Source organism: Anoplopoma fimbria, chromosome 8, assembly GCF_027596085.1.
Source record: "Anoplopoma fimbria isolate UVic2021 breed Golden Eagle Sablefish chromosome 8, Afim_UVic_2022, whole genome shotgun sequence".
NCBI lineage: Eukaryota > Metazoa > Chordata > Actinopteri > Perciformes > Anoplopomatidae > Anoplopoma > Anoplopoma fimbria.
In genome coordinates this window covers 16,915,066-16,927,834 of record NC_072456.1, presented here as the reverse complement: position 1 = coordinate 16,927,834, position 12,769 = coordinate 16,915,066, and the positions used below count along the sequence as shown (strand labels likewise).

The 12,769-nt window shown below is 39.5% G+C and overlaps 2 protein-coding genes across 3 annotated transcripts; both read left to right on the top strand.

The window, feature by feature from the left end:
* Positions 1-399: 399 nt before the first annotated feature.
* zranb2 (zinc finger, RAN-binding domain containing 2) lies at positions 400-4,147 on the top strand. Of its 2 annotated transcripts, none has more exons than XM_054602622.1 (10): positions 400-556; positions 1,217-1,263; positions 1,367-1,475; positions 1,623-1,705; positions 1,798-1,874; positions 2,062-2,229; positions 2,323-2,495; positions 3,040-3,099; positions 3,625-3,774; positions 3,996-4,147. In XM_054602622.1, exons 1-10 carry the CDS (start codon positions 501-503, stop codon positions 4,051-4,053), a joined length of 981 nt encoding a protein of 326 aa, XP_054458597.1. In that variant the 5' UTR covers positions 400-500; the 3' UTR covers positions 4,054-4,147. The 2 variants fall into 2 exon arrangements, with proteins under 2 accessions (XP_054458597.1, XP_054458595.1); XM_054602620.1 differs by having other exon boundaries at positions 1,217-1,269.
* A 1,832-nt stretch (positions 4,148-5,979) lies between these two features.
* ptger3 (prostaglandin E receptor 3 (subtype EP3)) lies at positions 5,980-12,517 on the top strand. Its single transcript, XM_054602619.1, has 2 exons — positions 5,980-6,879; positions 7,706-12,517. The coding sequence occupies exons 1-2, from the start codon at positions 6,028-6,030 to the stop codon at positions 8,009-8,011; spliced, it is 1,158 nt and encodes a 385-aa protein (XP_054458594.1). The 5' UTR covers positions 5,980-6,027; the 3' UTR covers positions 8,012-12,517.
* The last annotated feature ends 252 nt before the right edge of the window (positions 12,518-12,769 follow it).

Below are 12,769 nucleotides of genomic sequence, written 5' to 3'. Positions count from 1 at the left end.
TTCATTAAAAACTTGTAGTAAAGTTACTTTTTTTTTTTTTTTTTTTTTTTTTTAAATAATACATATTATTTAAATTACTTTCCATCACGCAGAGCAAATAATGAGCGCAGTGATTCTTTTTGGTCAAGGTTATGTTAAAAAAAATGGTTTTACTAAAAATCCAAAGAAAGGCAAGTTTTTTTTCATAATTTCATTAAAAACTTGTAGTAAAGTTACTTTTTAAAAAAATAATACATATTATTTAAATTACTTTCCATCACGCAGAGCAAATAATGAGCGCAGTGTGATTCTTTTTGGTCAAGGTTATGTTTAAAAAGTTTTTTTTTTTACTAAAACTACAAGCTTTTTCAGAGTTACCGAGATGCACCTGAAGGCACCACCAGAGGGAGGAGGAGGACGAGGAGGAGGAGGGGGCGGGGCCGAGTTTAGCGAACTCCTGCACGGACACCGTGAGCACACCCTGCCGACGAGCCACCCAGTGTCAGCTAACAGGCACAAACATGTCGGGGAAGAGTTTTCGAGTAAGCGACGGGGACTGGATATGTCCCGATAAGAAGTGAGTGTAGAGTATTGTTTTCCCCTTTCACGTACCAGCTAGTTAAATTTAGCACCACATTGTAGCATAAATAGCCGGTCGTGCTAACGTGGTTAGCTTAGGCCTTGTAGCATTTCGCGCTAACTTTGACTAGCTGAATCAACTATCTTACGTCACAGATGTTTTATTTTCACTTCATTGGATGCATTATAAGCAGAATAAAAACGTTAAATAAAGTAAGCATTGAGGGGCCGGGGGCTTGTTTTTGGATACACGTGACAGGGATAATAGTTAGCAGTGTGCGTAGACTTGCAAAGATAGCAAGCTAGCTATGGTTAGCATCTGTGGGCTGGGTGAGAGTTTCCCCACTTGCTGCTGTTGTGGGCGGTGTTTGCAGTGATGTAGAAGCCAAGGTTGTCATGAGTTAAGAGTCTAACTTAGGTAGAGCAGTATCGTGTTGCACAGGAACTGCATTAAAAACGTCTGACGTGACAGAGGAGCCAGCTGCAGGCGTCAGAGCCCAGGCCTTTGACACTGACTGTCGGACATGAAACATGAATGCACCTTCCCTACTTGTGTTGCTTGAAGCACGCTCGTCTAATGCATGAATGAATAGAAGTAACAAGCTCACGCCCCTATCTGTACCTACAATATATTTAATGTGTGTGTGTGCTTTTGCAGGTGTGGAAACGTGAACTTTGCCAGAAGAACCAGCTGTAACAGATGTGGTAGGGGTGAGTTAATTATTCTGATTTATTCATTATGCAGACGCATATTACACACGTTCAAAGGGCAGCTCTATTAAATACCTTTTTGTTTTTGCTTCTACAGAGAAAACCACTGAGGCCAAGATGATGAAAGCTGGAGGAACAGAGATTGGGAAAACCCTGGCTGAGAAGAGCAGAGGCCTCTTCAGTGCAAATGATTGGCAATGCAAAACGTACGATTAGGAACTACCAAAATGTTTGATTAACTAGACACTGGAGCAAATAGACACAGATTTTTACAAACGAGTGAAATACATGAGAAAACTATGCATTTAAGCAAGTTGAGACAATAAATATTTTCCTTTCCTCCTGTCATACAGATGCGGCAATGTCAATTGGGCTAGGAGGTCAGAGTGCAACATGTGTAACACCCCAAAATATGCCAAGCTTGAAGAGAGAACAGGTAACTCAACAAATGTATAGTCTGCCAGTTTTTGGTGCACCTTTTGAAAGACTGGTATTGATTGCCATTATTATTTCCTCTTTGCCTTTCAGGTTATGGTGGAGGTTTCAATGAAAGGGAGAATGTTGAATACATTGAACGGGAGGAATCTGATGGTGAATATGATGAAGTGAGTTCTGCCTGACGGTTTACTGTTTTGATAATTGAATAAATGCAGCTGACGTACTTAGGTACATGTAAGCATACAAATGTTTAGTGAGTAGAACTTGATGTGTCTTGAAGCTATTTAACTAATTTGCTTTGTCAAAGGTCTGATAGGTCACTGATGAGGTTATGCTCCCTTTTTAATGTCCCAGTTTGGTAGGAAAAAGAAAAAGTTTCGTGGAAGGAGCAACAGCACACCTCCCTCAAAAGAAACTGAAAAGAAAGAAGTCGCAAAAGTTGCAGTTGCCGTTGCAGTTGCAGCTGAGGAGGAAGAAGAAGAGGAGGAAGAAGATGGTGACCTTTCCAAATACAAATTGGATGTAAGTTCGGTGACTGGAGTAAAAAAAAAATCATAAATACAAATAATAAAATATTTGCCAACAACAATGGAATATTATACAATTCCTCTTCAGGATGATGATGATGAAGAAGAAGAAGGAGATGATGAAGGAGACCTGTCAAAGTACGACCTGGATGCAAGTGATGATGAGGACAAGCCAGCTAAGAAAAAGAGCAGCCATTCGGGTTCGTCCCGTTCCGGCTCATCTTCGCACTCCTCAAGCTCCAGTTCACGGTCGAGGTCCAGGTAAAAGGGTACAGGTCAAGGGTAACTCCGGGCAAAATGTCAGTATCAGCTCAATCTTCCTTCTGATTTACTGATCAACATTAATTACATGTCCTGTTCTGCCAATTTGTTGTTTTTTGTTTTCTCAACCCCTCCCCGTCTGTGGTTTTAGAAACTTGATGTGCAAACTGAATATATTTTCTGGATAACACATTTTTTATGTTTGTTTTGAAACACTTATGACTTGAGATGGAAGTAATGCATTGATTGTTCATATGGTAGTCTTGAAATGCACTCTGGTTCACTGTTTTTTTTACACTTGTTACCTCTGCAGGTTTTAGTTGTCTTTCTATTTTCTGGGTTATTTCTGCAAACCCCCATATGCTTATTTTGTTAGTCAGAATATCTGCTCATCAGTTTTGCTATACAGTAAGGCAAGAATAGTTTAACTCAAATACTCAAAATATATATGCAGTTAAAATCTGTCTGTCCATTGCCGTGTGAACCATCCAGCTGTTTTTCTTGTTCAGGAAATATTGGAAAGGTTCTGTTTTTTGTCTTTCAGGTCCGGCTCTAGAAGCTCATCCAGTTCCAGGTCTGGATCTCGCTCGAGGTCCCATTCCAGGTGAATGAGGTGACATGCACTCTCTCCCTTAGAGAGTGTATGTATGGGGCTGAAAGCTCCAGAACAGTCCTGTTCCCTAGCTTAAGTTTGATCAAAGACTGGATCGGGCTTACTCCACTACAGTCCTCTTTAACATTTTGCAGACAGTAACTTTGGTCTTGTATCATAAGGAAAATATATTACCTGCCCTGACAGTTTTCAATTTGATGTACGGTTCTTTCAAGCCTAATTAGGCCCAAGATTCAAAAAAGTACACAGTTTGCGACTACCTGAACTAAATTTTAATCTTATGAGGCTCAAAAGTCTGAATAGACATCTGGGGTCTTCATCAAGCATCTCGCAGTGGTGCTGGCTTTCATTATATCCAGAGGAAGCTAATACTTTTCTGCAGAGTCTTGGGTAAAATTTTCTCAGTACCACTAATCTAGTTAATTGCTCTAAATCAGAGAAGCTTGATAAATACCCACACAGTTGAGACTCTGTCTTGACCTTACTGACCTCAGTGCTTGGTTTTTCCTCCAAAAGATCCAGTTCCAGGTCTGGAAAGGGCTCCTCTCCCCAGAAGAGGTCCCGCTCACCTTCCTCCTCACCTGAGAGGGGACAGAAGCGCAGTCGCTCCAGGTCCTCATCTGGAGAGAGAAAGCGGAGGCGTTCTAGATCACAATCGTCCGAAAGGTTTGGGTTTCTGTGGAATACCACAATGGCACTGTCTATTATTAGCCATCTGTCGCCTCGCTTAAGGGAATTCAGATTTACAGAAATATGTACACATTATGTCTTGATATATTGTTGTTATATTTTTTGACCTTGGACTTGTTAGATCTATGCATAAGTGAGTTTTAATTGCTGAATATGCTGACCTTGTTCTTCTTCCCTTGGTGTTTGTGTGATTTCAGGCGCCGCGGCCAGTCCTCTGGATCATCCGATTCTGGCTCCAGTTCAAAAAAGAAATAACTTTATCACAGCCTTTAAAACAAGTAAAGGAACCTTAGTAGAAAAGTGCATGTTGTGTTTCAAGGAAAACAACTACATAATTTCAGTATGCTGTCCATTTTCCTAGAAAAGTCTTATTTCCCTCAAAGAAAAGACAGCAGCAACATGACTTCTGTTTGCCGTTACCCATCATTACAAGCTCCCTTTTCAAAACCACATACACCCCAATCTGTGACAAGTGTTTGTAACTACAGGTGTCAAATACACATTAATGTTTGGTCCCATAGAAAATCAGATATACTGTGAAGAGGCTGTATGCCATTTTAAACCCATATCTTCGTGGCAGTACATTTTATTCAACTCATCTGTGGGGAAACTGAAGTAATTACTTTATTATTATTTTATTTTTTACCACTTAATTTTATTTTTTTAAATAAATGCTTCTTTTTTTAGTAAAAGGTGAAGTACTTAAGCACCAATTTACAATATCAGACGTAGCAATGAATTTTGGCCCTGTTGTATTTTCTTCAAAAAAATATATATATTTTGCTTTGTTTTCAAGGTAAGTATTTCACTTTTTAATATTGCTTGTTTTAACTAAATGGCAGTAAATTCTTTAGTTTAGGTGTTTACTGTTTTTTTCTTTACACAGTTGTCACCTGTTTTACCACTCAATTATTCCTCTTCATTTGTCACTTGGGAAACTAATACATTAAAAAAAACAAAAAAACATACTGATATCTGTGCCCCAAATTAGTACACCCAGAATATCCACCACCGTAGAGTATATCCCGATTCATGGTAGTGTGGCAATACAGTCTTTTTATTGGTGAAACAACTCAAATGTACACTTGTAAATAAACTCCTGTTGAAATGGTTTCTTGCTACCTCCTTGTACGTTTTATTTTGCCACGGTAAGGCTGGTAAGTCTGGAGAGTCTTGGTATGTCGAGCACTGTTTTAATCATTCGCTTAATCTGACAGACGTGTGTAATAAATCCCGCTATCGCCATATTTCTCCGTTATCTCAAGTAATGTTAACACAGCTGGGATACCGTAAAGTACCGTAGCGGCCCACTGAAGATACAGGAGGTCAGTTAATAAGTAACATTTCATTAGATGTCCCATAACGATGCAATGGATTCAATTAAGGTAACATAGTGATATATGCTTCTTTTTTTTTTTTACAGTGAAGTAATGCTAGTTAAGATAAACTACTGTTAAATCTTAGCTTAGTACTTGTAGTTGAATATTGAATGGGCTCCACACTTTAGTGTTGTCGTTCTCGTTGCGGTCAACAGGGGGCGTGTTGTGCCGCTGCTGTTATGCTGAGTTTGAGAGGGAACTCGGGATAAGCACATCAATGAATAGTAAGCTATTATCCCCAACACCTCTTACATGTAGGCTCTGACACATCATGGCACGGACTGCATTCAAACTGGGTTGAATTGGGGGTTTTTTTTTCTACAAATTTGCAGATATATGAATTTCTATGACTTTGATTTAATTGCACTTTTAGTCCTACCAAAAAAAAACAAAAAACATCTGCTTTCAGATGGTCAAGGACAATGTTTGTAGTTATTTTTCTTCTCAAGACACAAAGAGCAGGTTTGTTTTATTCCCCTATCTCATTAAACAAATCCGCCCGCGTGTGCTCACTGCACTGAAATGTGATGATAATCTTTAGGAAATGGACTCGTGTGGGTGCGTCTGATAGCGTTACACTTAAGTGCCGCAAGTAGTCTCTGCTTCTAATTAGAAAGTTAATGATCTCGGATCAACATATCGCAGATGTCCGGTCAGGTTTCTAAAGATTGGGTTTATAATTCACAAGTGTATTCAGAGCCTTGTTCGCTTCCTCTTCGCAGTCCCGCCTCCTGCGCGTAAAGGACCCGACGCGCTTTTTACGCACTGCACTCAGCTGAAGCATTGTGAAGAGGATGCCGGACACACACATGGGTTATGAGCTGCAAATAGGCTTGTCCTTTCCGAAACGATGAACGCGGACGGCTGTGATTCTCTTGAGGGCTTGAAAATCACAATTGGAGAGATGTTGGACTTTAACGTCTCCAAGTCATTGCGCGAAGGCAATGTCACCAAGAATTCCAGTTGTGGATCCGTATCAGTTGGTTTCCCCATAACCATGATGATAACCGGCATGGTGGGCAACTCATTAGCTCTCATGCTGGTGTATATCTCTTACAAAAAGAAGGAAAATAAAAGGAAAAAGTCGTTCTTGCTTTGCATTGGATCGCTGGCGTTAACTGACCTGTTTGGACAGCTTTTGACCAGTCCAATAGTGATCTCAGTTTACCGAGCCGGTCTGAAATGGGAGCAAATCGACTCATCTGGCAAATTGTGCGCTTTTTTCGGTGTGTGCATGACAACTTTTGGCCTGTGCCCTCTCTTCTTGGCCAGCGCAATGGCAATAGAAAGGGCTTTGGCGATAACAAACCCCCACTGGTACTCCAATCACATGAAGACAAGTGTGACAAAGCAGATTTTGGCTGTCATATGGTGTCTTGTGTTGCTCTTTGCGCTCCTGCCCATCGCAGGGGTCGGGGAATACACACACCAGTGGCCGGGCACCTGGTGCTTTATCAGCACGGGGGACAGAAAAGTCCCGGGCAATATGTTTTTCGCCATCACTTTTGCTGTTCTTGGGATTTTCTCCCTGCTTGTTACACTTTTCTGCAATGTGGTGACGATCCGAGGCTTGATTATCCGGTGTAAAACAAAGTCTGGCACGTCTCAGTCTTCAAAGCAGTGGGAACGACTCACCACGGAGACCGTCATTCAACTGTTAGGGATTATGTGCGTCCTGCTTATATGCTGGTCTCCTCTGCTGGTATGTTTCTATGGGTGATTGCAGCCTACACCTTTCTTACAATCAATAGTCCCTATGGTCGAATGAAACTGAAGTATATACATAATAATATAATACTAAAATACTTTCTTTGTATATCTTCTAATAATGCCTACATATGTTCTCTTAAAGCGTCATGCACTGACAGCCCGTGGCACTAATATGATAAATTGGCCACTGTAGTATTCTCAGTTTAATTGGGGTTTTATTGTCAGCTGCTGTCTAAGGCAGCTGTAGACGTCTGGATATGCTTCATCTCCTGAAGACAGGATTACAAGAGTAGACTCTGCACACACCACACTTTTCTGTTCCCATAAATCACTCATTCATTCAGTCACTCTCTGTTCCTCGAATTCTCTTCTCTCTGCCCCACAAAACACAAACCAGTCAGATAAATGCTGTCATGTATGATTCCTTTCCCATGTATCTGCCATTTTCCATTAAGGAGCAATCCACTTAGCTGGGACCTGTTTGGGGGTTCTGCTATGAGGTCATGTCAGACACATTTAATAGTCCCACCAAGGACATTAATAGAAACCACAGCGCTGTGAAAGCAGTGATGGCAGAGTGAGTTCCTAGAACGTGAACATTATGCTTTTCTCCTAGTTGTTAGATAGAGTATCGACTCAGGATTCTATTGAAGATAGTGACATTAAATATAATTACTATTATCTACCAGCCAACAAGTGTGCATATGATATACATTGATCTCTGAGAGTCTTTCTCAATGGTACATTTTCACTAAAGAACAGAATTAGTCCTCATTATCCTATCCGTTCATATAACATGTTCCTGCTTCTCTCCTCAGGTGCTCATGCTGAGTATGATCTCCAACCAGGTGTCATCACACGACTGCAATCACATCTCCAGCTGGCACATCCAGTTAGATTGTAATTTCTTTCTGACAGCGATCCGCATGGCCTCCCTCAACCAGATCCTTGACCCGTGGGTTTATCTGCTGCTCAGGGAGATCCTCTTCCGCAAGTTCTGCATCGTGGCCAATGCAGTGTCCAACTGCTCCATAGAGGAGCAGAAGGAGACCCAGACGGCATTGGATGCCCTTAACAAGCAGAAGCAGGAAAGCGTCAACCTTCATAAACCACGATGTAGCTAAGTCAACATTTTCAGGGATCGCTATCTTTATGACTTTGAAGCAGTGACACTTTGGATGGATGTGAAAATGGAAACACTAGTGACTTGGATGTTTTGTTAAAAACACAGGGACAGCATTATTTCTCCATGTCCTCCACAGAAGGATATTTTGCAATGGGAGATAAGAGAGGTTATAGTCGAAATGACAAGCTGCCAAGTCTGCTGTGGACGCATTTGTTTTGCTTTAAACAAATTCCATTTAAAGTCACCTAACCAGCATAAGGATGCATGAACATGTCGTCTCTTGCATTTGGCTGCAGCGTGGGGGCCAGGAATCTTCTCATTGCTAGTTTTTAGTTTTGATAACAACATCTCCCAGGCCCAAGAACTGAACATGGGGGACTCTAAAATGACTTATATGGAAGTGATGCATCTCATGCTCTCTTTAGTTTCTGAACTGAGTCATTGCTTTCAAATACTTGAAGCCATAAACCAGCTAAAGGAGAAGGTGGGGTTTTTTTTGTGAATGTCTGTAAATTAAGACATTGCTTATATTGAGTAGTAAATAGCGTTGCCATATCTTACATGAAATGTAACCACGGTGGCCATTCAAAAGAAAAATGCAAATCCTTAACTGGAGCCAGTTGTTGATAGTAAGATTATTTATTAGTGTCTGTAATAATAAGGATTTAGCTGTTTCTGAATGCTGACAAAGCTACCTGCTGGGTATCAGTTGTTGTAAATTTTAGAATATACTGTACGTGGTGTTCCTCGGCGAGCAGCCAGGACTGTAAAATGTGAAGCTTTTTATTTGTCTCCACTCTCCCTCCTGAATATGAGTGCACTGGTATATTTTTGTGCTATTTTTTCTCTGCAATTTATAGCTTTAATTTCACTCTTATGAAAAAGTGTGTGAGGGAAATGATTATTGAAGGTGTTTAACATTATGAGATTATGGATAACAGAGTGGCCTGATACTTGCAAGGCTTTTAAAGTGTCATTGAGAAGTTACTGCATATTTCATCAAATTAATAGTATTCCTGTTCTGTTAATGCACAGTTTGTAATGAAGAGTCTCTCTAATTTCAACAGCCAAATGTTAATGCAGAAAAACAAACAAAAAAGTTCCATCAACATAGTTAGAGTGAGGGGAGGTTTTTGGATATAATGCTGATAAGCAGAAAAAAAAAAAAAAGATAAAAAAGCTTTTTTGGCATGCCTGAAACTGATTGTTCAACTGCTGGAACCCAACATATGCGACTCCACACGCTTTCATCAGTGTGTAGGCCGACAGTGTTAGGTAGTCACGGGACTGGAGCTGCATGTTTAAAGATCTTTTTTTTTTTTGCTACTGCACAAATTCACGTTTATAATTCTGTGGTGATTGACTCAGATATGTTAAATGAGTCGTTTCATATTCAAATGTTTTGCTCTTATCAGCCAAATTGTGTCTTTCTAGCCTTGATGCTGCCTCTAAATGTAAGTAAAAGTTCATTTCTTTTGAATGTGTACAGTGCAATTCACCAGAAGTCTCAGATAAAATCAAGGTACTTTTCAATGTGGCGATTTGGGTTTTAGTGCCAGATGACTTAATGTTATTTATCAAGAATGCAGTTGGAAATGTATTTTATTTTTACAGTGGTGTAAACATGATCTTGTACTTTCAGCTACGTTTTCTTGTATAGCACTGTAGATGTATTTGAGGAGATCCACTATCTCACTCAAAGACATATCGAGGATGGGCACATTTGCTGTCATGGTAACCTTCAGGTTATGGGGCACTTATTCACACCAACAGCACTGCCTTCTCAGCACATCAAGCAACAAGATAAGACTTACATTCTGCTTTGCCTGGGCCTGCCTTTGCCTCTCACATGTCAGAATACATACAAGCTCCTAGAGGAAACTGTTGGCTGCAAAAGTGATGTAGTTGTAGAGTTTATCTTGTATCGATGGAGAAGCTGGTCTGTATTAGAAACCCAATCAAAAGATTAACCTTGGTTGTGAGCAAAAACATAAAATATAGACAGAGATAAAGATTTTTTTCTGTTGAACAGAAATTTAACAATTTGGCATTATTCACTATTATTCTAGAGCTCATTACCAGCTATGAATGTGTGGAAAACACAAATAACAAGTGATGGGTTTCAAGTGTTAATGAGGACAGTTCATTTTCACGAATGCTCCACTAATTGAGCTTGTGGCTCTGCATTTTAAGTTTTTACTCCAGGCATATGTTCATCCTGTGCAGCAGTTAATATGCACTTCAACAGAAACATCTGGGGTTTAATCCATATATTTAAAACAATGATTACATTTGTTCTCAAGCTGCAGTGGGATATGGAAGGTTTACAATTGACTCAATCAGCTTCCACGTGACTCAGCGTCATGTAATTATCTCAGCTCCCTGTCCAGGAGACTCTGGAGCTTCCTCTTCGTCCGAATAATTAGGCAAAGGAATATCCCCATGAAGTTAATTGGCAGTACATTTGGTTTAAATTTTTCCAGTGTGTTGCATCCAACCCAACCGCCACTGGGAAAAGGAAAATGGCAGAATAACAATTAATCCTTTGTAAATAGAAATTATGATACATTTCCACCCTCTTTAAGGCACAATGTTGACAGGGAGTGCTTTATGTGGTTCTGCATTAGAGTTTCAATATACATGTTCATTAGAACCAGGGGAGATTCACATGAGATAAAAAATTCTGCAGACTCCAGTTTATTGATCTACGCGGTGTAATCTTCACAGGCGATGATAGAAGATAACTTCATTAAGAGGTTTGACAGAAATGAATTTGCTCTTTGCTACAACATGCTGTTACATATTAATCTCAAGCTTTGATTGTACGGACTGTGAAGGTTTTCTCACATGCTTGAATGTTGTCCATTTGTGTAAGGAACAGGCTAATTCGAGTCTTGCATTTACAATTACTGTGTAAAATTACATAATGATGTTGTAAAAGGCTTTATGAGGTCCGGAGAATCTTGTATTTCTTGTATTTCCAGCTGGCACCATCTCTCTCACTCAAGTCACTAACGCATGGAAGTGATCTACTGATTGCCTCATGAGCTGAGGAGTCACTTGATGTCTTGAGATTTCAAGACAAGAATAGATTGTTTATGATAAAAAAATGTTTGAACATTTAATAATTTGCATTTTTCTCAATTTTTGAATGTGCATTTTCCAAATTGTTTCTACACACAAAAATGTTTAAGTATTCAAACGATTACTTTATGATAGAAAAAAAAAATTGTGCTGTAAAAATACATTTTGACCATCTCTGTATCATATAAAACAAAAGCAAATACACAACAAACGCAGCAACGCAACTATATAGAGGATGTTAACAGCAGGTGTCCTTTCTAGAGAGACTGATCACAGACTGGCCCAGCTAGTAAACATGTGGCATCAGCAGTTCACTGATAAGGTACTTGATGGTTCTTTGCTGCAGATTGGAGCTGCCACCAAGCAAAGAGGCCTTGCAGAACTTGTAGAGTAGTCTTTCAAGTCTATTTAAAGAGCACATGATGGTGTCACAAGTGCACACAAAACAATGAAAGCAGGTTTGGCCCACCAGCCACGGCTCCACTGATGAATGTTTATACATACCTGATGTCTATCAGATGTCCATCTTCTTCTGTTCACATTACGCCTCTGCTTTTGAAAGTTTAACAATAACTCTTCAGTGTTTCCTAACTCTGAACACTGAGACACGATTCTCAGATGAGGGCTATCTACATGCTTTCTGTTTCTTTGTCTAAGATCTTGTTCTGTTCTGTAGACTGTTGTTCAGGTCAGGAATGCTGTACATTTTGCAACCTTTTTTCCTTGAGATATCTTTGTCATCTGTCAAAAATAGGCTTACATAACATGTTGCTGAGGCTAAAAGAGGAATATCTACCTAACTATCAAAGTGTCCTTTTGGTACTTTTATGTCTTTGTCCTCTTTTTGACTTGTCTAAGTTCAACATGGTTCATCATTTTGCAGCAGCGTTCTTGGCTTATATGGTGATGTAAGAATTAATTCCATTATAGGATAAAAACATATTCTTGTTGGGCTTTTGTGGCTGCTGAAGCATTTTTTTCTAATGAAATATCTATACATTCTCACCATCATACTAATTAATGACTGATACTAATGGAGTGTACAGTGTTTTACAAGTAGTGTGCCGCCCGGTTGAACTGGGGTAAGCCTGAGCCAAGCAATATATAAATAAAAGAATAAAAAAAAGAAAGAGGAATGGGGTCGTTCTGGTGCATCGTCACACCATGAAACCACTTATGTCCTCTGGTTGGCTTTGTTGGCTTTAATTTGACTTTTTGAAGTCCGCTTGTGTAGCAAATACTCAAACTGAAATTGCTTGTTTTATGAGAATGATGATTCAACTGAGAATGATATAAATGTATTTCCACTGATGAATGTTTCAAAAAACTGTGAATCTTGTTGCTGCTGGGCATTTCAAAGCATGTGAGGGCTTCTGTTGTTTGTTGTCCTATAGTGCAATGTGTTTTTACATGAGTCAATAAATGAAACAATGTTGTATGAAACATTGCATGGATTTATTTAATTGAGGGGTGTGATGCATGAGACTAAAGTTTCTGGTTGTTTCTGTTTGGTACTGCAATTCCCATGTATATGAATGAATACCGCGGTTAATATGCTACATATTACATACAAGACAAATATTCATTATACTTTATATCTCATTTTATAACTGGCTTTGCACTGTTCAAACAGATGGGTTAGGCTGAAACGTAAAATAATGTCTACTTCAGA